This window comes from Rhinatrema bivittatum, unplaced genomic scaffold (genome assembly GCF_901001135.1).
Source record: "Rhinatrema bivittatum unplaced genomic scaffold, aRhiBiv1.1, whole genome shotgun sequence".
In the NCBI taxonomy this organism is placed as follows: Eukaryota; Metazoa; Chordata; class Amphibia; order Gymnophiona; family Rhinatrematidae; genus Rhinatrema; species Rhinatrema bivittatum.
The window spans coordinates 447,220-470,390 of record NW_021820378.1 but is presented as its reverse complement, the minus strand read 5'-3'; the positions used below and the strand labels follow the sequence as shown (position 1 = coordinate 470,390).

At 46.8% G+C, this 23,171-nt stretch overlaps 1 protein-coding gene across 1 annotated transcript in view; it reads right to left on the bottom strand.

The window, feature by feature from the left end:
* The window catches only part of LOC115081577 (zinc finger protein 850-like), a 121,830-nt gene extending 113,698 nt beyond the window's left edge, over window positions 1-8,132 (bottom strand). The window contains 1 exon segment of the mRNA XM_029586003.1: window positions 7,910-8,132. Coding sequence (XP_029441863.1) covers window positions 7,910-7,949 — 40 coding nt within the window. The 5' untranslated portion in view covers window positions 7,950-8,132.
* Window positions 8,133-23,171: the final 15,039 nt, after the last annotated feature.

Genomic DNA, 23,171 nt, shown 5'->3' with positions numbered 1-23,171 from the left:
AGACTTAGCGGAAGTGGCGGATGCCATAAAAGCCCTTCCCGACCACAAAGCCCCGGGACCAGATGGTCTGACAGCCTTATTTTATAAATCTCTATCCACAGAGTTGACCCCACTGCTTCAAAACGTGTTTGAGAGGATGGTCGATACACAGAAAATGCCTAGCACTATGAGAGTGGCCACTATTGTGGTCCTCCCTAAATCGGGTCGGGACCCTATGATACCTTCATCGTATCGGCCAATTTCACTCCTCAATCTAGATATTAAATTGTATGCTAAGATTTTGGCGACCAGATTGAAGCCTCTGATACCCTTGCTGGTATCTGCCGATCAAGTGGGATTTGTGGCGGGCCGTAGGTCCACGGTCAATGTACACAAGGTATTAACTGCGTTAGAGACATGTCAACTTTCTGCGCAGCCGGACCCTTTACTTGTCACATGTGATGCCGAAAAGGCGTTTGATAGGGTGTCTTGGCCCTTTCTGCGGAAAGTTTTGGCAAAGTTTGGGTTCTGCGGCCGGATACTTGACTCCATTAACGTTTTATATTCAAACCCCTCAGCCCGCATTTTAGTTAATGGGGTACTTTCGGAAGAATTTTATTTGGCTCGGGGTACACGGCAGGGATGCCCTCTCTCGCCACTTTTGTTTATATTGACTGTGGAGCCATTGGTGAGCGCATTAAAGTCCACTCCTGGGGTGAAGGGCATAGCGATAGGTCCTCGGACCTACCTCACGCTGTTGTTTGCTGATGACCTTTTGCTCTTATTGTCTCAAGCACGCACTTCTCTCCCAAGGGCATTGCGGGTATTTACTAGATACCAGTCATTGTCTGGCTTTAAACTTAATTTGGACAAGACGGAGGCTCTGGACATCTGTGGTACCTTGCGTGATTCATGGCCGGATTTTCCGGTTAAATGGGCAGACAACACAATTAAATATTTGGGTATTATTATCCATTCCAACCCTAAACGTTGGTACTCTTTGAATATTCCCCCTACGATCAATAAGGTTATTGCAAAAATGGAGGGGTGGCACTCTCTCCCGATTTCTATTCAGGGTCGCATTGCGCTCATAAAAATGGTAATTGCCCCACAAATTCTTTATAAATTTCTGATGCTACCATTTATTATTTTGTCTAAAGATCTTCATACCTTGTATAAGGGGTTGCGCCGTTTTCTATGGCGGGGGAAAAAAGCACGTCTCCCATTGCAAACTTTAATGGCCCCGAGATGTCAGGGTGGATATGGTCTGCCAGACTTTTGTCTTATTCCTGGGCGGCGAACTTGAGGTTCTTGGGAGACTGGATCTACAGCACAGCCGAGTACACTGATCCTCAGCTGATTCAAAATATTTGCACCCCGTGGGAACCCACATATCTCCTACATTCACCTCCACCAGGGTCTCAGACTATAACAGTGAAATACCAATTAGTACATACTGTTCGAAAGGTTTGGGGCATAACACGTAGATTATTAAAACTGTCGGATCGTGTATCTTTCCAATACCCTATGCGAATCTCGAGCCTCGCTCAACATACTCAGCTACCTATGACGCACACTTTTCAGATTGCTTCTAATTGGCCCCTGGCTGATTTAGTGGATAAAACTACAGGTGATATCTACTCTTTTGCTCAATGTCAGGAGAGACTGGGTCTACGTCCTGCTCATTTTCTGCTTTATGCTCAGTTAAGAGCCCAAGTTCGACTATTGTTACAAGATACACGTGGTACTATTGATAATACGTGTTATGCTGATTTATTATCATGTTTTCAAGAAAAGAAAGGCAATTTATCTTGTCTGTATTCTTTTTATTGTGCTAACCGTTCTTATGGAATATACGAAAAACTGCTGGCGAAATGGTCCGAAGATTGTACAGAAGAGCTGACGGTATCCATGTTAGAACACTCGTATACTGCTCTCTTCCACGTGTCTGGTAATGTGGCGCTACGGGAATTACAGCAGAGAATCTTCCATCGGATAGTTTATTCTCCGACACGTGCTCATCAAATGGGTGTTACTACCTCACCTGAATGTTCTAAATGCCCTCAATCTCCTGCTTCACTGATTCACTGTCTCTGGGAGTGTCCAAGAATACAGGCATTTTGGGAAAATTTGAGAGCTTTCCTTTCCAAGCTTTTTCGCATGGAGGTTACATGGTCCTGTTCTTTTTGCCTACTGAACAATGACAATGGTGACAGTAGTACCAATATTGATAATGTCCTTTTTCTATCCAAAGCGTGTCTCATTGCTAAAAAGTGCATCTTACTACGTTGGTTGGATCGGGATGCACCCACAGAGCCTCTGTGGATAAGCCTAATGACAGAGCTTTATCAATTGGAATATGGTACAAAATACAAACGTTTTTCCTATAAGAAAAAGTGTTTTTTTGCAGACATATGGAGGGTTTATTATGATTCCTTGCCTCCTCACACGCAAATCTTGGCTCCACTCCCGAAGGAGAAACTTTGATAGGGAGTTCTTTGGGAGGACCACTATATGTGGCGCTAGATAGTCTGCCATCCATTAGGGTGAAGTTTGTTGTTTGCTATTTACTTTATTTTATATGCGAGGTTGGGTGTGCCACCCTGGCCATACATACATTTGTTTATGTATATTACGTGCCTGTTATCTTTTGTTGGTTAGTTGTTTCTGGACGATGCCATATGAGTACAACATGTTTTTTTTTGTTGAAGTGGTGATCGCTGTTTACATCCGGGGGAGGGGGGTTGGATCTGGGGATGTGCAAATGTAAAAGAAGGTATGTACTTTGTTGTTTTTGTTATTGTTTTTATACTTATTGCTTTGTCTTAGTACTTCCTTCAATAAAAAACTTTATTACAAAAAAAAAAACAAAACTACTCAGGATCGAAGAAAAGAGTTTCTTGGGATGATAAGCAGGGTTTTAAGGATGGGTGCCCGTTATGTTTTAAAATACCCAAGAAAATGTTGTGTCCATTTCATGAATAATAACATATATTATGTTTGAATATGTACAGTGTTCTAATTGCATATTGTAGTGTAATTATGGAAAATTCTGAAAAAAAAAAAAGAAGGGACCATTCTAAACTTCAAACAGGTTAATGTGCTTCTCACTGATGGGACAGTCCCTGCTGACGTCAAAAGTAGTATCCGACCTGACAGAGAACTGCTCATAGACTTGCCTTGTTGAAGCCGCGGACCTGATGGAACCTCTCATTTATTTATTTATTTAAAAACTTTTCTATACCGTCGCTAAGTTATATATGTACGCAGCCAGAATCTTAACCAGTACCAACCGAAGAGATCATATTACACCCACTCTCCGAAACCTACACTGGTTACCAGTCTACCACAGAGTCCTTCACAAATCTCTCACCCTGATACACAAGTCCATTCATAACTTTTTTCATCTTGACCTTGAATTTCCCCTCAAACTCCATACATCCAACAGACCGGTTAGAGAAATCCACAAAGGAGAGTTACAATCCCCTCCAACCAAAGCCATTCGCCTAGTCTCGACCAGGGTCCGAGCTTTTTCTTTAGCAGGTCCAACATCTGGAATAGCCTTCCCGCAGAACTCAGGTTGGAACCATGCCTACTAACTTTCAAAAAAAATCTTAAGACTTGGCTGTTCCGACTAGCCTTCTCGGATCCATCAGACACACAATAATCTATCAACCTACTCACGAGCCATGGAACCATGCCTCTCCGTGAGATGCCTCTTATCCAATACCTCTGCAATTTAACTATCTTGCTCGAACCGAGCTCATTATGACTTTTGAGTTTTAAGTTACTGCCCTGCTCGGGCCTTTTACTCTATTTACTTCCAAGCTGTAAAGCCTCCAAGTTTATAGTCCTTGTTCAATGTAATTTTTTCTGCTCTCTTTCTGATTATAATTTACTGTTCCGTTTTTTGTTACAAGTTTCTCTATCCCTCGTTCGATGTAAACCGATCTGATATGGTATTCAACCATGAAGCTCGGTATAGAAAAATGTGAAATAAATAAATAAATAAATAAATATACCATCGCAACGGTTTACAAACAGGCACATAGACGTGGGTACTTGGACGAAGACTGGGGCGAAGACGTGGGTACTTGGACGAGAAGTCAGGAGTGAGGATACTTGGACGAAGACAAGGATCAAGGTTCTGAAGACATGGAGTCAGGAGCGAGGTTCTGAAAACACGGAGTCAAGATCAAGAGTTGGGTTCAGACTGATGCAGCGCGCCCTACACAGCCCACCCGCGGGGCTGGTCGCGGATGAACCTGGAACCGACGTAGACTCTAGACGAGATAGTGGAATAACTGAGAAGAGCATGTTGCAGAAACTGTACAGCCCCTACACCGGGGCACGCCCTACACAGCCGCCAGTGGCTGGTCGCAGACCACGCTGGTACGGTACAGATTCTGGCAGAGTCTTTAGCATGGATGGAGCAGGCACAAGGAACTCCATAGACCAGAGACAAGGATTCAAGCGGAAGTCTCCCGGAGGCTTGTGCTGTGGTAGTGAGGAAGGGAATGTGCCACGAGACGTCCTACTCAGCCCACCCATGGGGCTGGTGGCGGACCACAACATGGCATGCCAGGAAAGGTGGCGACGAGGAACCAGGGGGTTCAGGACATCTGGACTGGATCATGGACATCAGGAATGGAAGACGGACATCTGGACTGGAACACGGATTTCAGGAACTGGAAGACAGACATCAAGACAAACCATGGACTTTAGGAGCGGAAGATGGACATTGAGACTGGAACATGGACATCAGGACAAGACAAGGAGCTCCCACGAAGAACAAGGAACACAGGACCTTGAAGAAGCGATGGAACAGCGAAGACTCCTGGAGCAAAGGACAGGAAGATCCCAGGAGTGTCTAATCCTTACGAAGGCAAAGCTGGACTGTCAAAGGGCCCCTTTTATACGGCTGAAGAGGACCTCGCCCGGGGAGGAGCTTGCAGGGGGCCACACCTGGCTGGCCCCATAAGAATGGAGGAGAGGTGCTCGCCCCCGCCTAGGAAGAAGCTGGAGAAGAGCAGAACGTCTGTGGCGGCGTCCCCAGCCACGTGAAAGGCCCAGCAAGCAAGGCAGGAGGTGGGAGCAGCCCTGCCGTGAAGCTGGAGGAAAGGCAGGCTGCAGGAGCGGCTCCATGCTGCGAAGAGGAAGCAGGAGGAGCAGGACGGCTGCAGGCACAGGCAGGGACGGCTTCCCTGCCTGGTAAGGACCCCGGGCAGCAGCAAGGACAGCTTCCTACCATCCGAGGACCACTGGAGCGGCGATCCCAGCCGTAAGGGAGAGAACAGAAGTTGCTGTCTGAGTTCAATTCCCTGTTATCTCTTGCCGTTGACGTAGAAAGCAATGTTGGCGTTACATCACAAGTATAAGGCTTATCGGTTAAGGGTAGTAACAGCCAATTCAACAAGTTACCCCCAGGCTTGTTTCCCAGACCGTAAAACTCATGTCCTTGTTGGTTGCTGTCCCCTTTTCCTCTTGCTGTTAAAGCAGAGAGCAATAATGAGTTGCATCAACAGTATGAAGGCTCGTTGGTTAAGGGTAGTAACCACCACACCAGCAAGTTACCCCTGAATGGCATCCATAAAAGGGGAAAAACAAGAGGCTTTATGCAAGGAAGACAAAATAGGATTCTTCTTCAGCTCAGACATGGAATCTGCACCAAGAACACTCGGCATTTTTAATGTCTGGGAAATCAGGGTCGGCAGTTAATCTCTATGAAACAAACTTGTGCGTACAAAAGTCGCTTCCAGAACTGGGCGCACAGCACGTGTGCAGAGCCAGATGCACTAGAAGCACCAACGTTCCACTAGAGGGCAGTAAAGCAGCGCAAAAGCGGCAAAAATGCAGCCGCGGCCTTCCATGCGGAGCGCAAGAAACAAGCCTTGCTGCGGGGCCTAGCCCACCGGTGCCGCTCAACCTGCCAAGTTCCCCTAACACCAATGGGAGCGGGAACAAACGCCAGAATGCCGCACCAAGCATGGAGACCTGAGAAAGTCCTGCAGACTTCTGTAATCTCTCTGTGTTCACTACATTTTTTAGTATTTTTATTTTTTTTTAAACTTACCTGAGCTCAGTCCTCACCGGCTGAGTACAGAGCACCACCGCTTTCGGCCTCCTGCACCCGCTGACTTTAAGCTGAACAATTGTTTAGCCTCAGCCTTACTGTTCCTTATTCCATAGGCTTTCAGTTCCCTAATTATCTTTATTTTTAGATTAGACTGCTTGCTGTGGCTAAACCTTCAGGGGGAGGCTTCTCTCCTGGATCCCTTTTCTGTAATATATGTCTCAGGAATCGCACAGGAAGACTTTTTCTTTTTAGAATTGTACAGATAATTCATCTTTTATTAGTATTGAATCATAACAGCAAGCATTCATTTCATTATATGTAAATAGGTTATAAGTATTTTATAAAATGTTCCAGTATAACTGTAAGAATGGTCGTCTTCCTGGGGAGAAGGGTACAACGCAATGTACATGCTGAGAGAGTGCAGGCCTTCTCCAAATATCCAGTGCTCCAACCACCCCTTATATACAGGTTTTTCTCTCTGTCTGACCTCAAGCCCTCTGCATGCAGTCAGCAGTCATCCTTCTGACCGCCAGGACACACATTTTCCTTCATTCTACAAATAGCTTAACTTCTCCCATCTGTTTCCCCTTTGCTGCTCTCATGCACAGTTCCCACAGATAAAACAAAACTTTGGGTTCACGGTGATTCACAGGCACATGCATACGTCTTCTGCCAGATCCCAAGCTTCCCTGTGTTGCTGCAGTGGAACAAGAACAGTACAAGTTTCCACAGTTTCACAGCCCCTAGGCCTCAAAAGGTCACAGGTTGTTGCAAAACTGTTACAAGGGGCAGGTCTTGTCTCTACATTTCCCTCTTGAGGAATTCCAGAATTAGGAATTCCTCACTATTAGGGAAAAATGAAAGAGCAATGGGTGCACTGGTAGGCAGGGCTCTTCAGCAGTGATTATAGATTATTCAGTGGGGATCCGGGAAACCCCCCCACCACTTTTCTTCTCCTGGTGCTGCTGGTTTTTCTCCCTTGCTACCTGCTCCATTGATGGCGCCGTGGCTGCAGTGATTGTCCCTGTGCTGTGAGTGTCCTTGCCCCTCCTTTGCTGCCTTTAGCCCCTCCTCCCACTCCGGGTGATGTCATTATTTCACGCATGTGCAGATGCAACGTAATGATTCCTGAAGCGCTAGTAATCTTATAATATAGGGAGAAAATAAAATAGGTTTCCCAATCTTACTTGTGCCTGTAGAAATTATTTTCCATTTACTGGTTGAGGAAAAGGGACCTCAGTTATCAGCACAGGGAGGAGATTTCAGGGATGGGAGGGAGAGGGAAAGAGTAGGAGAAGACCAGGGATGGGGTGAGAATAAGGAGAGAGGATTAAGGACAGGGGATTAGAAAGTTTGAAAAAGAGGGGGAGGTTTGGAAATCTAGGATGGGGGTAGAGGAGGAAGGAGAAGAGAGGAGGATGGAGTAAGAGGGATTTCAGAGACGAGGATCTGGGATCAGGAGGAGGGGAGAGGTAGGAAGGAGAGAAGAGGAGGTTCCATTACCTGCAGACAGAATCTGAGATCCAGGGAGGGAGATCCAAATTGCTATTGCTGTAGTGGGGAGTGGGAGAGTGGCCCAGAAAAGAGGAGGAGATACTCCATGCCGGAGGAGACTTGAGGGCTCTGGGGATACACCGGGCTGCTTCATTCTTACAGCATCAGTGATAAGCTGCCAATTTCTTATCAGGGGGTTCACCCCAGCTCTGTCTGCCTCAATCCCGCCCTTCCTGTTCCCTACACAAGAGAAGGGGGAAATCCAGGGCTGTGTGCACATTTACTGTGTGGCATTCACCCAGTGATGATTAGTAAAACATCCTCTGTGTATACTAGAAATGCAGATAATGCAATCCTTACCTAGACCTAGAGAGCTCAGGGTCTCATAATTCTCCTTCATCACCTCCCTGTAAAGCTCCTTCTGCTCTTCATCTAAATACCCCCACTCCTCCTGGGAGAAAGAGACAGCGATGTCCTCAAACGTCACCGGCACCTGAAACACAAACCAGAAACACTCAGCGACACGGGGAGGGGCTCAGCTGGCTTTAATCCCATAACATTTTATCATGGAAGAGGGGACACCAGGACCCCTCATCCCCAGGAACTGCCAGACTTGTTCCCCTGGACTCAGTTTGCTTTCGGGGCCTCAGGGTTTACAAGTCTAATCCCAGAGACAGAGAATATCAATCGTCTGTGCCTGGCACCAAAACACTCCTCCCCTCTCTTATCACCTCATAATAACATGTCATACTGGGTCAGACCAAGCCCAGCATCCTGTCTCCAACAGTGGCCAATCCAGGCCATAAGAACCTGGCAAGTACCCAAAAACTAAGTCTATTTCATGTTACTGTTGCTAATAATAGCAGTGGCTATTTTCTAAGTCAACTTAATAGCAGGTAAAGGACTTCTCCTCCAAAACTTATCCAATCCTTTTTTGAACACAGTTACACTAACTGCACTAACCACATCCTCTGGTAACAAATTCCAGAGTTTAATTGTGCATTGAGTGAAAAAGAACTTTCTCCGATTAGTTTTAAATGTGCTACTTGCTAACTTCATGGAATGCCCCTTAGTCTTTCTAATACCTGAAAGAGTAAATAACCGATTCACATCTACCCGTTCTAGACCTCTCATGATTTTAAACACCTCTATCATATCCCCCCTCAGCCGTCTCTTCTCAAAGCTGAAAAGTCCTAACCTCTTTAGTCTTTCCTCATAGGGGAGCTGTTCCATTCCCCTTGTTATATGTAACTTTCATTTCTTGTTATATGGTTGACTTTGTTATTCCCCTCATGTTATCTGTAAACCGATCTGATATGAATTTTCTTTCATGAAGGTCGGTATATAAAAATGTTAAATAAATAAATAAATAAATAAATAAATAAATCATTTTGGTTGCCCTTCTCTTTACCTTCTTCATCGCAATTATAACTTTTTTGAGATGCAGTGACCAGAATTGTACACAGTATTCAAGGTGCGGTCTCACCATGGAGCGATACAGAGGCATTATGACATTTTCCGTTTTGTTCACCATTCCCTTCCTAATAATTCCTAACATTCTGTTTGCTTTTTTGACTGCCGCAGCACACTGAACCGACGATTTCAATGTGTTATCCACTTTGACGCCTAGATCTCTTTCTTGGCTTGTAACAACTAATATGGAACCTAACATTGTGTAACTATAGCATGGGTTATTTTTCCCTATATGCATCACCTTGCACTTATCCACATTAAATCTCATCTGCCATTTTGATGCCCAATTTTCCAGTCTCACAAGGTCTTCCTGCAATTTATCACAATCTGCTTGTGATTTAACTACTCTGAACAGTTTTGTGTCATCTGCAAATTTGATTATCTCACTTGTCGTATTTCTTTCCAGATCATTTATAAATATATTGAACAGTAAGGGTCCCAATACAGATCCCTGAGGCACTCCACTGTCCACTCCCTTCCACTGAGAAAATTGTCCATTTAATCCTACTCTCTGTTTCCTGTCTTTTAGACAATTTGCAATCCACAAAAGGACATCGCCACCTATCCCATGACTTTTTACTTTTCCTAGAAGCCTCTCATGAGGAACTTTGTCAAACGCCTTCTGAAAATCCAAGTATACTATATCTACCGGTTCACCTTTATCCACATGTTTATTAACTCCTTCAAAAAAGTGAAGCAGATTTGTGAGGCAAGACTTGCCTTGGGTACAGCCATGCTGACTTTGTTCCATTAAACCATGTCTTTCTATATGTTCTGTGATTATGATATTTAGAACACTTTCCACTATTTTTCCTGGCACTGAAGTCAGGCTAACCAGTCTGTAGTTTCCCGGATCGCCCCTGGAGCCCTTTTTAAATATTGGGGTTACATTAGCTAACCTCCAGTCTTCAGGTACAATGGATGTTTTTAATGATAGGTTACAAATTTTTACTAATAGGTCTGAAATTTCATTTTTTAGTTCCTTCAGAACTCTGGGGTGTATACCATCCGGTCCAGGTGATTTACTACTCTTCAGTTTGTCAATCAGGTCTACCACATCTTCTAGGTTCACCATGATTTGATTCAGTCCATCTGAATCTTTACCCATGAAAACCTTCTCCATTACGGGTACCTCCCCAACATCCTCTTCAATAAACACCGAAGCAAAGAAATCATTTAATCTTTCCGCGATGGCCTTATCTTCTCTAAGTGCCCCTTTAACCCCTCAATCATCTAACGGTCCAACTGACTCCCTCACAGGCTTTCTGCTGCGGATATATTTTAAAAAGTTTTTACTGTGAGTTTTTGTCTCTATGGCCAACTTCTTTTCAAATTCTCTCTTAGCCTGTCTTATCAATGTCTTTCATTTAACTTGCCAATGTTTATGCTTTATCCTATTTTCTTCTGTTGGATCCTTCTTCCAATTTTTGAATGAAGATCTTTTGGCTAAAATAGCTTCTTTCACCTCCCCTTTTAACCATGCTGGTAATCGTTTTGCCTTCTTTCCACCTTTCTTAATGTGTGGAATACATCTGGACTGTGCTTCTAGAATGGTATTTTTTAACAATGACCATGCCTCTTGCACATTTTTTTACTTTTGTAGCTGCTCCTTTCAGTTTTTTTTCTAACAATTTTTCTCATTTTATCAAAGTTTCCCTTTTGAAAGTTTAGCACGAGAGCCGTGGATTTGCACACTGTTCCTCTTCCAGTCATTAATTCAAATTTGATCATATTATGATCACTATTGCCAAGCGGCCCCACCACCGTTACCTCTCTCACCAAGTCCTGTGCTCCACTGAGAATTAGATCTAAAATTGCTCCCCCTCTCGTCAGTTCCTGAACCAATTGCTCCATAAAGCTATCATTTATTCCATCCAGGAACGTTATCTCTCTAGCGTGACCCAGTACATTTACCCAGTCAATATCGGGGTAATTGAAGTCTCCCATTGTTACCCACTACCAGTTTGGTTAGCTTCCCTAACTCCTCTTAGCATTTCACTGTCCGTCTCACCATCTTGACCAGGTGGATGGTAGTATACCCCTATCACTATAGTCTGCTCTGCTCCCTAATCCAGCCCCTCCCCTTCTGTTCCACCTCCAGCTGAAGCTTAGATCAGGGCTTCTCAAACCTGTCCTGGGGACCCCATAGGCCCTTGGGTTTTCAGGATATCCACATTGACTGTGCATGAGGGTCATTTGCATATTATGGAGTCTCAGTGTATGCAAATTTATCTCATGCACACTCAAATGTGCACATCCTGAAAACCCGACTGGCTGTGGGGATCCTCAGGACAGGTTTGGGAAGCCCTGGCCTATAGGGCTCATGGTATCCTGTAGAGCAGGTGGCTCAACCCTGGTCCTCGAGAGCCACAAGCATGGGAGCCACGATGAATATGCATGAGAGAGATTTGTGTGGCAGACCCTTTGTTCTGTTCCCATGAAGGTCTGTGTGTCAGGTGTCAGCGAGCTAGTGCAGGATGCATTCAGACACCGCCCCTCCTCCTGGCCAGCCCATTTGTAACTGGATATAACCGCGCCCATGCCACAGCTTTGGGAGACAGGCCTCTGAGTTTAGGACAGAGTTCAGTGGGAAAGAGAGTTAAGCTTTTTGTTCTTTTACAGGCCCAGCGAGCCCTGTTTGCTGGTCCTGCTCTCTGCCCAGCCCAGGGAGGGAGAATGGATTCAAGCAGCAACCGAGGAGGGCCCTGACGTTTCCAGTCTGGGAAAGGGATCAGCGCGGGGGGAACCTGCAGCCTGCGGCAGATCCTACCCTAAGCTTGCGGGGCAGACTGCAGGCTCCTTCTCTGCTCTCATTTCTGGGCTTAAGCCTTCCAGTTCTCTGCTGTTGGAAAGAGTTCATTTGCTGTGAAAGCTGATGGGATCCTCTGCCCTGCTCTGCTCAGGCTGCTGGGAGAAGCTTTCAGATGAACCTACAGACACCGCATCCTCCTAAGCCCAGCGATATAAAGGGGGGATTTTCAGAAGCAGAGGACGGGAAGGCTGCATTGCATCCCCTGCCCCCCTCCTACCTGCTGAGCAGAAAGCCCTGCAGCCATTCTCCTGCCCCTTCTCCAGAGCAGGATTTCCAGCCCCGGCTCCCTCCCTGCACGGTCCCTGGGGTGGGGGATGGGATCAGTCCCAGGCTGCATCCCCTGCCCCCCTCCTACCTGCTGAGCAGAAAGCCCTGCAGCCATTCTCCTGCCCCTTCTCCAGAGCAGGATTTCCCAGCCCCGGCTCCCTCCCTGCACAGTCCCTGGGGTGGGGGGATGGGATCAGTCCCAGGCTGCATCCCCTGCCCCCCTCTACATGCTGAGCAGAAAGCCCTGCAGCCATTCTCCTGCCCCTTCTCCAGAGCAGGATTTCCAGCCCCGGCTCCCTCCCTGCACGGTCCCCGGGGGTGGGGGCAGCTTTGGGCTTTGCTGGGTGCCCACGATCAGCTTCTCTCTTAACGGCCACAAAAGGAAACAAAAGGAGGAAGGAAGAAAAGGAGAGAGGAGCAGAGCAAGGAGAAGTGTAAGAGAGAGGGAGGGAGGGAGGGAGGGATCCTGGGGATTGAGCGGCCTCTGACTGCTGCCCTCTGCCTCCCCCGCCCAGCACTGACAGCAGGAGCTGAGGCTGCACACGAGGCTGCAGGATTCAGGATCAGCTGGGACTGCGCTCTCAGGAATATTGGGGACTGGCAGACTGGGAGCTCAGATTCACACATGTCTGATTTATAGAAATAACAGAGAATCATAGAAACCTGACAGCAGGAAAAGGCTCCACAGCCTATGGAGTCTGCCCACCCACACCAACTATTCAGAGTTACAGTCCCTCCCACTCCCTCAGAAATCCTCTAGGTGTATCCCATGCTTTCCTGAATTCAGATCCTTGTCCTCATTCCCACCACCTGCACAGGGAGGCTGCTCCAGGCATCCGCTCCCCTCTCTGTAAAGAAATATTTGATTACTCCTGTGGGGGGCTGCAAATGTCCTAACGCGGGGGGAAGGTGCATGCAGTTCGCTGGTGGACCCGATCCACCGGTGGCCGAAAAACAGAGAAGAGAGAGGCTGTGCAGCCAGCAGTGGATCCTCATCTATATGTGTGTGTGTGTGTTTGTGTGAAAGAGAGAATGGACTTCCTGCCTGGGTGTCTGGTGTATGAGAGAGAGAATGAATGCTTACCTGGGGGTCTGTGTGTGTGTGTGTGTGTTGAGAGAGAGAGAGAGAATGAGTTCTGCTTGGGAGTCTATTTGTGTTTGTAAGAGAGAATGAGTGGCTGCCTGGGGGTCTGTGAAAGAATGAATCCCTGCTGAGGGGTCTTTCTTGTATCTGTGTGTGTGTGTGTGTGTGTGTGTGTGTGTGTGTGTGAGGAGAGAGAAGAGAGAATGAGTGCCTGCCTGGAGGTTGATCTGTGTGTGTGTGAGAGAGAGAGAGAGATGAGTGCCTGCCTGGGGGTTGATCTGTGTGTGTGTGAGAGAGAGAGAGAGAGAGAGAGAATGAGTGCCTGCCTGGGGGTCTGTGAGGGAATGAGTGCCTGCCTGGGGCTCTGTCTGTGTGTTTGTGAGAGAATGAGTGCCTGCCTGGGGGTTGATCTGTGTGTGTGTGTGAGAGAGGATGAGTGCCTGCCTGGGGGTTGATCTGTGTGTGTGTGTGTCTGAGAGAGGAGAGAGAGAGAGAATGAGTGCCTGCCTGGAGGTGATCTGTGTGTGTGTGAGAGAGAATGAGTGCCTGCCTGGGGGTTGATCTGTGTGTGTGTGTGTGAGAGAGAGAGAGAGAGAGAGAGTGAGTGCCTGCCTGGGGGTTGATCTGTGTGTGGTGTGTGTGGAGAGAGAATGAGTGTCTGCCTGGGGGTTGACTCTGTGTGTGTGTGAGAGAGAGAATGGGTGCCTGCCTGGGGATTGATCTGTGTGGTGTCTGTCTGTGTGTGTGTGGTGTGAGAGAGAATGAGTGCCTGCTGGGGTTGATCTGTGTGTGTGTGTGTGAGAGAGAATGAGTGCCTGCCTGGGGATTGATCTGTGTGTATGAGAGAGAATGAGTGCCTGCCTGGGGGTTGATCTGTGTGTGTGTGTGAGAGAGAATGGGTGCCTGCCTGGGGATTGATCTGTGTGTGTGTGTGTGTGTGTGTGAGAGAATGAGTATCTGCCTGGGGGTTGATCTGTGTGTGTGTGTGTGTGAGAGAGAGACAGAATGAGTGCCTGCCTGGGGGTTGATCTGTGTGTGGTGTGAGAGAGAATGGGTGCCTGCCTGGGGATTGATCTGTGGTGTGTGTGTGTGTGTGTGAGAGAGAGAGAATGGGTGCCTGCCTGGGGATGTGTGTGTGTGTGTGTGTGTGTGTGAGAGAGAGAGAGAGAATGGGTGCCTGCCTGGGGATTGATCTGTGTGTGTGTGTGTGTGAGAGAAGAGTGCCTGCCTGAGAGTCTGTCTGTGTGGTGAGAGAGAATGAATGCCTGCCTGGGGGTCTGTGAGAGAATGAGTGTCTGCTGAGGGTCTGTCTGTGTGTGTGAGGAGAGAATGGGTGCCTGCCTGGGTTGATCTGTGTGTGACCTCCTACAATGAGTCAATAGTGCAGTTTATAAATTTTATAATTAAAATAAATAAAACTAGAATATTTCTCTGTATGGCTCACATATAAAAAAAAATTTGGACTTCTGGTGTCATTTCTCAGTAACAGCAACAAAACTCTCTCTACTACCAGGAGGCATGGTAGAATACAAAACCTGAAAAAACAGAAAACACTCAGCACATGCGTAGCAAACCGGAATAGCAGAGCAGCAGTGACTCTGAGAAGTTCTAAGATCAATAGCCCTAGCAATGAAAAGGCAGCAGTGCAGCCCAATGCATGTCCTAGTGAGAAACACAACAAGTGAGACTGACACAAGTGCCTCCATACCTCAGTCACACCCCCAGAGCTGCCCTTCACTAAGTTCAGAATAAAAGACCACAAGTTACAGTCATCCTGTACTGCCAAACCGGAGAGCTAGAAACAGAAAAACCTTTCCTCCTACACTAAGCAAAGCACAAAAATAGAAGCCGTTCAGCTACTGTAAGGGACACTGCAGAATCAGCTAAGTACAGCATGTTTGCAGCACTGACATGTGGCCCAGAGAAGGGATGACCATCCTTGAGTCTGGAATGCATTGTTTAGACTGGGACTGCTGGCACAGGCCTGATTCTAAGATAGTGAGTAATCCTGTCCCCACATACACACAGTTTAGTTTGACACGCACACTTGTTTACAAAGCCCTATAAAGTTCAGGGTCCTGCGGTGGGAACTTGGAGCCTCACCTGTGCACTGACGAGTGGCGCAGGATCTTTCCCGTTGAAGCTATGTGCTCCTGTTTTTCGGTCACACCGGGGTTCCCCGACCTGATGAGTGGCAGGATGCTGATTTGGTATGTATTATAGTCACGGAAATGAAGTATGTGGCTGTAAATAAAGCTATATTTCATTACTATATATCTCCTATCTTGTATCATAGTGTGTGTGTGTGTTTAGTATTGTGCAGGTCTGCCTACCTCCCATTCGGGCATACTTCTTACATTGGCGATGAGGGTGGGATGTCCTTCATTAAGAGGAAAAAAAGTAGGATTAAATGGACAATTTCTCAGTGGAAGGGAGTGGACAGTGGAGTGCCTCAGGGATCTGTATTGGGACCCTTACTTTTCAATATATTTATAAATGATCTGGAAAGAAATACGACGAGTGAGATAATCAGATTTGCAGATGACACAAAATTGTTCAGAGTAGTTAAATCACAAGCAGATTGTGATAAATTGCAGGAAGACCTTGTGAGACTGGAAAATTGGGCATCAAAATGGCAGATGAAATTTAATGTGGATAAGTGCAAGGTGATGCATATAGGGAAAAATAACCCATGCTATAGGTACACCATGTTAGGTTCCATTTAGGTGCTACCACCCAAGAAAGAGATCTAGGTGTTATAGTGGATAACACATTGAAATTGTCGGTGCAGTGTGCTGCGGCAGTCAAAAAAGCAAATAGAATGTTGGGAATTATTAGAAAGGGAATGGTGAATAAAAAGGAAAATGTCATGATGCCTCTGTATCGCTCCTTGGGAGACCGCACCTTGAATACCGTGTACATTCTGGTCACTGCATCTCAAAAAAGATATAATTGTGATGGAGAAGGTACAGAGAAGGGCAACCAAAATGATAAAGGGAATGGAACAACTCTCCTATGAGGAAAGACTAAAGAGGTTAGGACTTTTCAGCTTGGAGAAGAGACGACTGAGGGGGATCTGATAGAGGTGTTTAAATCATGAGAGGTCTAGAACGGGTAGATGTGAATCGGTTATTTACTCTTTCGGATAGTAGAAAGACTAGGGGGCACTCCATAAACATGGGGAACATTTAAAACTAATCGGAGAAAGTTCTTTTTACTCAGCGCACAATTAAACTCTGGAACTTATTGCCAGAGGATGTGGTTAGTGCAGTTAGTATAGCTGTGCTTAAAAAAGGATTGGATAATTTCTTGGAGAAGTCCATTACCTGTTATTAAGTTCACTTAGAAAATAGCCACTGCCATTAGCAACAGTAACATGGAATAGACTTAGTTTTTGGGTACTTGCCAGGTTCTTTGGCCTGGATTGGCCACTGTTGGAAACAGGATGCTGGGCTTGATGGACCCTTGGTCTGACCCAGTATGGCATTTCTTATGTTCTTAAAATTCCTGTACTTATTCTCCTCTTTACCAGTTGTATATTCCCTCACACATACTCCGCAGTTGGCAGAAAAAGATCTTTGACTGTATTTGGAGGAGACGGCCTCCTAGGGTGGCTAGAGCCGTGCTATACCAACCAAAAATTCTGGGCGGGATGGCGGTACCAAATCTATCTTGGTATTATAGTGCGTCTCAATTGAGAGCAATCTTAGATTTTCATCGCCAGGCAGCCCCTAAACAATGGGCGCACATTGAGCAAACAATAGTAGGTCCTATGAAATTAACTGCTTTATTATGGCAACCGCGCAATACCTGGCAACCGATGTAAAATATCCCGTGGTCCCTAGGAATCACACTAAATGTTTGGGCACTAAAAACGGACATTGGTTGGCCCATATGATTATTTTTATCAATCCTCTTATTCAATAATGTGCATTTATCTACTGGATATCAAACAAAATGTATGCAAATCTGGAGGGAAAAGGGCATAACCACTGTAGGCAATTTACTCCATCAAGGCCTGCTTTTATCTCGAGACCAATTATTTGATTTACAACATTTAGACTCCCGAGACTTCTTGGTCCATGAGCGAGCCTCTCACTTTGTACAATGCATTCAATGTTCCAACTCTCCAGGACCGGGCAGGACGATGCCGGACTCTTACCTCCTTCACAGTGATGCAATAAAGGGGACAATCTCCAAACTTTACCAACTAGTTATGCCGACCCCTCTGTTACCGCAAACGAGAAACACAGGCTCCAATGGGACACTGACCTAGGCACTCAAGTGAGCACGAAAGACTGGGGGGAAATAATCTCTTTGGTCAGGCATTCCATGAAGTTAGCAAGTAGCACATTTAAGACTAATTGGAAAAAATTCTTTTTCACTCAACGCACAATTAAGCTCTGGGATTTGTTGCCATAGGATGTGGTTAGTGCAGTGACGTCAGGTGCGCCGTCTATGCGCTTTCATTGGCCAGAGCGCCCAAATCGACGGGTGCTCCGGCCAATGAAAGAACGCTTCGCTCCGCTCGTGTCAGAGAGGGCACAGAACAGTGGGCTCTCACCTCACGCCGAGCCAGGAGAACCAGGACCTGCGCGAGGGGGGGGGGAACGCTGCAAGCCGCTTCACAATTTGGCCGAGTGAGGAAGGAAGGAAGGATTGGGGTGGATGGAGCCCTAGCTGTGACTGCAGGTGGAGAATGTGAATACAAGGGGGAATGGATATGGAAACTTGTGCCAGACTGGACAAGCTGCTTTAATTGGTGGCCACTGTACTGCTGTTGCCGAGCCAGGAGAACCGGGACCTGCGCGGGGGGGACCGCTGCGAGCCGCTTTCGCCGCTGGCTGCCCCCTCCGGAGGGGGGCAGAGAAGGGAAGGGGCTAAAAAGCAACAAAAGGTAAGTTGGCACATGTCGAGCCGATTCGGGAGGAGGGGATTTTCGGTTTTTAGGTTTTCATGGGTTAAAGTTGGGATCCACTTCCTGGTGCCTGTCATTTGAAGTGACAGGTACCAGCGCACCCATTTTACTGTATAGGCGCTTAATACAGCGCCTATACAGTAAAATGGGTTGCGCGGGCCTAACGCTTCACAGCGGCTTGCATTTGCAAGCAATTTAAATAGGAGTATCGAGCGGTATGTGATTACAACAGTGCGAGCGGCAAACGAGGGTGCGCCCGGCCCTGCTGCACTCTAACACGGCCTTACTGTATCGACCTGAATGAGTGCAGAGCAGAACTCTCTCCACTTCCATCTCTCTCTACCCTGCCCAGCAGCCCCCAATCCTTCCCTCCTCCATCGCTCCATACCAGAGCTTTCCAAACTGTGTCGGGACACGTTAGTGTGTTGCCTGCAGTGTGCAGGTGTGTCGCGCAAGCCTGGTCAACTCTGCGAGTTTGGGCTTTTTTTTTCTAGAGATTCACTTTTTTTTTCAGTTTATGGGGCTTTTTATTGGGTGATTTTTGCTGTCATTCGCGTTTTTGGGGGGGGGGGCTTGGTGGGTGGAACGAGCCCAGCCATCCTTGCATTGGCTGCTGCTGCCGATGAGGCCTGGCCATGAAGAGTACTGACTGCAAGCAGCAGTGTCTGGTGATCATGGAAGGGAGTGAAGCACTTAACTGGCAACAATCAAAAAGACGAGGTACATGAGTGTGGGGGCCAGACATGTGCTGGGGGGAGAGAGATGAGTGAGTGGTGGGCAAACGTGCTGGGGGGACAGACATGTGCTTGAGGGGGAGAGATATGAGTGTGTGGGGTACAGACAATTTGTTTTATTATTGTTTCTCATAAATTATAACAAAACATGAATCTTGGAATAATATTTTTAATATAAATTTAAGGTTTTCATGAGATAGGTTGTGTCGTGAAACATTTTTTTGTATATATTTAAGGAAACATACATAAATTGTTGAAATATGTTTCGTTCGTTTAACCTTTAACCTCTGGTTTACTAGTAGACTGAATTACCGTGTTGTGAAATTATGTTTGTCTAAAAAGTGTGTCACCAACATGAAAAGTTTGGAAAGCTCTGCTCCATACCCAGCAAGCCCAACCTCCTTTCCCCCACCCCTGACTCCCTATCTCACAAGCCCTTCCTGCGCAATACAATTCCCCCTCCTCCTGGCTCCCAGCCAGCAGAAAAGCCTTCAGTCCAATCCAGAGTCTCCCTCCCTCGTTATCAGCAACAGATGAGGGTAAGAAGCACTTAGGAGAGGAAGATGAGGAGGCAGCAGCAGATCTACAGAGCAGGCACCTTTCTCCCTTATGCTCCTTCTTTCATATCCAGACCCTATGGGGGGAAGAGAGCATCAGCAGCCTCACTGCCAGGCCAGGCCGAGGAAGATAAAGTTGGTGTCCTGCCGGGCCCATATGAGCAGGAGGTGGTGATATCGTGCTCTGATCTGGGTGCAGGCGGAGGAAACAACCTCTCACTGGCCAGGAAGAGGAGAAGGAAGCAAGAGCAGCTTCCTGTCATAGTCACTAAAAGAGAAGTCAGCCAACTCCTGCCCAGACTGCTGAGGAAAGATCAGTCCTCTGCTGGCTCTGCGGCTCACCTGCCGGGACTTCGTGACTCAGTAGTGTCGCTAAAGCCAGAAGAATGCTGGGCTGCATAGAGAGAGGAATAACCAGGAAGAAAATGGAGGTGGTGATGCCCTTGTACAGGGCCTTGGTGAGGCCTCACCTGGAGTACTGGGTTCAGTTCTGGAGCCCAAATCTCAAGAGGGACAGAGACAGGATGGAGGCGATGCAGAGAAGGGCGACCAAAATGGTGTGGGGGTCTCCATCAAATGACTTATGAGGAAAGGTTGAAGGACCTAAATCTGTATCGCCTGGAGAAGAGGAGGTGCAGGGGAGATAGGATAACGACTTTCAGATACCTGAAAGGTTTTAATGATGCACATTAAACAACACCTCCGTTGGAAAGAAAATCAGTAGAACTAGGGGGTCATGAAATGAAACTCCAGGGAGGACAACTCAGAACCAACGTCAGGAAATATTTCTTCAGGGGAGGGTGGGGGATGCCTGGAAAGCCCTCCCGGAAGAGGAGGTGAAGACAAAAAATGGTGAAAGATTTCAAAGGGGCATGGGATAAAGACTGGGGCTCCCTAAAGGCTGAGGATGGAAATGAGAAAAGAGTGCATGGGGGTAACTTGCTGGTGCGGCGGTTACTCCCCTAAACCAATAAGCCTGATACTTGTAATGTAATCCAACATTGCTCTCTGCTTCAATGGCAAGAGATAACGGGGAATTGGACTCAGACAGAAACCAACAAGGGCCCTGACTAACGGTTTGGGAAACTAAGTATGGGAGTAATTTGTACAGCACAGCAATTGCCACCCCCTGCTGCTACCTTTATGGGGAGACCTGTAGGGTGGGGCTGGTGCTATAATGGGCTTGCTGGGCAGACTGGATGGACCATTTCGTTCTTTTCTGCCGTCATTTCTATGTAATTTGATTTACACTTATTTTTCCAGAGCCTTGGAATATATGCAGGGGAACAGAAGATAATTAAACTGATAAAATTAGCATACGCTGTTCTCTGCTTCTTGTTAAGCTGTTAGTTCCTTAAAGCTTTTGGAAAAATATTGCTAAATACCCAGATAAGTCTTATTTGTCTAAGGTTAGACCTGTTTTTGAGCAGGTCTAACGAACTCGGAGAAGTGATCCGTCTAAGGCTGAATATCGCCCTCATGTAATGCTGCAGAGCCACCCCTAACACCCACTCAGGGTAACCCTGTGGCCTCTTGGAGGGCCCCACCAAGCACTGCCCAGCCCCCCTGCACCTGGCATTTCTACACTGGCAACCTCTCACCCCACCTGGGCTCCTGCTTGCATCTGAGCAAGGTCTCCCGCCCAAGCTATCCCCTGGTGCTATCTCGGGACACAAGGGTCACACAGTTCCTAAAAATACAATCAGAGACCAAATATACACAACACCAGGAGCGATAGTCAGGCCATGACAGGCAGAGCTAACAAACTAATAGGTTTATTAGAAAAAGGAGAACAGTGAACAGATAAAAGTTTTAAGGTGCAAACAGAAACAAGTAAAATAACAAGGATTAAAGAGTAGAAACTAACTAAACACTTTTCACTATGTTACCAGTGCCTGGGGAGGTCAGGAAAAGGCTGAGCACAGGAGCTGAACAAGGCCTCAACGCAGAGGTCTGCTCCTCTGCACTCCCTGCCCAGACTGGCGAATTCCAGAACAGGGGAGCCAGGTTTCATGAAAGAACAAGCCCAAAACACCTGAGATTAAAACTGCTTTTATTAGAAGGTATTTATACACAGAAAACACTTTAAAATAATTTTGTGATTGTAATGGAGGAAACACAGTGGCTTGGAATAATATTTAACCCCCTAAAATGTCCATCAGATTGTTGTGGATTACCTGACATTACACAGATTGTCCCAGACAGAGGGGCTGATGAAAAAAAAAAAAAGCAGAATTAAAAAAATTATTACAATATAGCATTGCGCCTGCAAGGGAGGGGCCCTGCTATATTGTAATTAGGGGGTTGCGTTAGCAAGGAGGCGCTAGGGTCACCGGCGTTCTGCCAGTTATGAACACCGATGGCGATAATTGCATTTGCATGGATTAGCGCCTATTTAACCCGCGTCCGACTGCGGGTTATTCAGTGCGCTCGGCCCCAGAATGTGCTAGAAGTAAAATCTTCAAACTCACACTTCCTTCTTCTGTAATGGCTTCTATCCCGCCACCCTCCCATGCAGGCCAGTTGTATGGCTGAGGGGTGCACCCCCCCTCCTGTCTCAGCCACTGAGCTCTGCAGCTCCTCCAAAGGGGAAAATAAGAACAGCCCCTCACACTGATCCCAACCACTCATTCTCCTCCCCGCAGCACATGTCTGGCTCCCACACCCTTATTCTCTCCTTCCTCCCCCTCCAGCTCCTCTTCTTTGTGCTGTTGCCAGTTGAGAGCTTCCCTCCCTTCAGCCTTCAAGCCTGCCCTGCTGCATAAAATCTTCCTCAACTCTGTTGCTTGCCATCAGTGCCTGACCAAGTGCTCCTCGGACATGAACAGGCCTCAATCGACAGCAGCAGCCAATCACAGGAACAGCTGGGCTCAAGTCCCACCCACCAAGTCCAAAAAACCCACAATTGACAGAAAAAAATGCCAATAATAAGGAAGCCGCAAACTAAAAAAATAAGGCAGGTTGGCATCCCTGTCCAGAACCCTCAGAGCGAGTTCTCTGTCTCCAGGGGCCAATCAGGAAACACAGTATTAACAGTGAGCTTTCTGGCCAATGGCATGGCAGGGTGTTCCAGTGTTACATGTACCCAGGGCTGAAACATATAGAAACATAGAAGTGACGGCAGAAGAAAACCAAACGGCCCATCCAGTCTGCCCAGCAAGCTTTCAGACCTAATTGTTTTTCATACTTATCTGTTACTTTCTGACCACTGAAGTCAGGGCTCTTATTAGTAACTTTTTGGTTCCAATTCCCTTTCACCCCCACCATTGATGTAGAGAGCAGTGCTGGAGCTGCATCTAAGTGAAGTATCTAGCTAATTGGTTTGGTGGTAGTAACTGCCGTAATAAGCAGCTACTCCCACGCTTGTTTACCCTGCCTGTGCAATTCAGTCCTTGTTGGTTGTCTGAATATAAATCCTCTTACTTCATTCCTCCCTGCCATTGAAGCAGTTAAACTGCGCTGGATACGTATTCCAAGTGAAGTATCGGGCTTAATTGGTTTGGGGTAGTAACAGCCGTAACAAGTAAGCTACTCCCCTGATTTTTTCGAGGATTCAAATCCTTTTTTCCACATTTCCTCTTGCCGTTGAAGCATAAAGCAATGTTGGAGTCGCATTAACTATGTGTATGTTTATTGAATAAGGATATTAACCTCCAGGTAGTAGCTGTCATTCCCGCAAGCAAGCCACCCCCGAGTCTCTTCTCTTCGTTCACATCCTCTAGACTTTATGGATCCACAGTGTTTATCCCACGCCCTTTTGAAATCCTTCACAGTTTT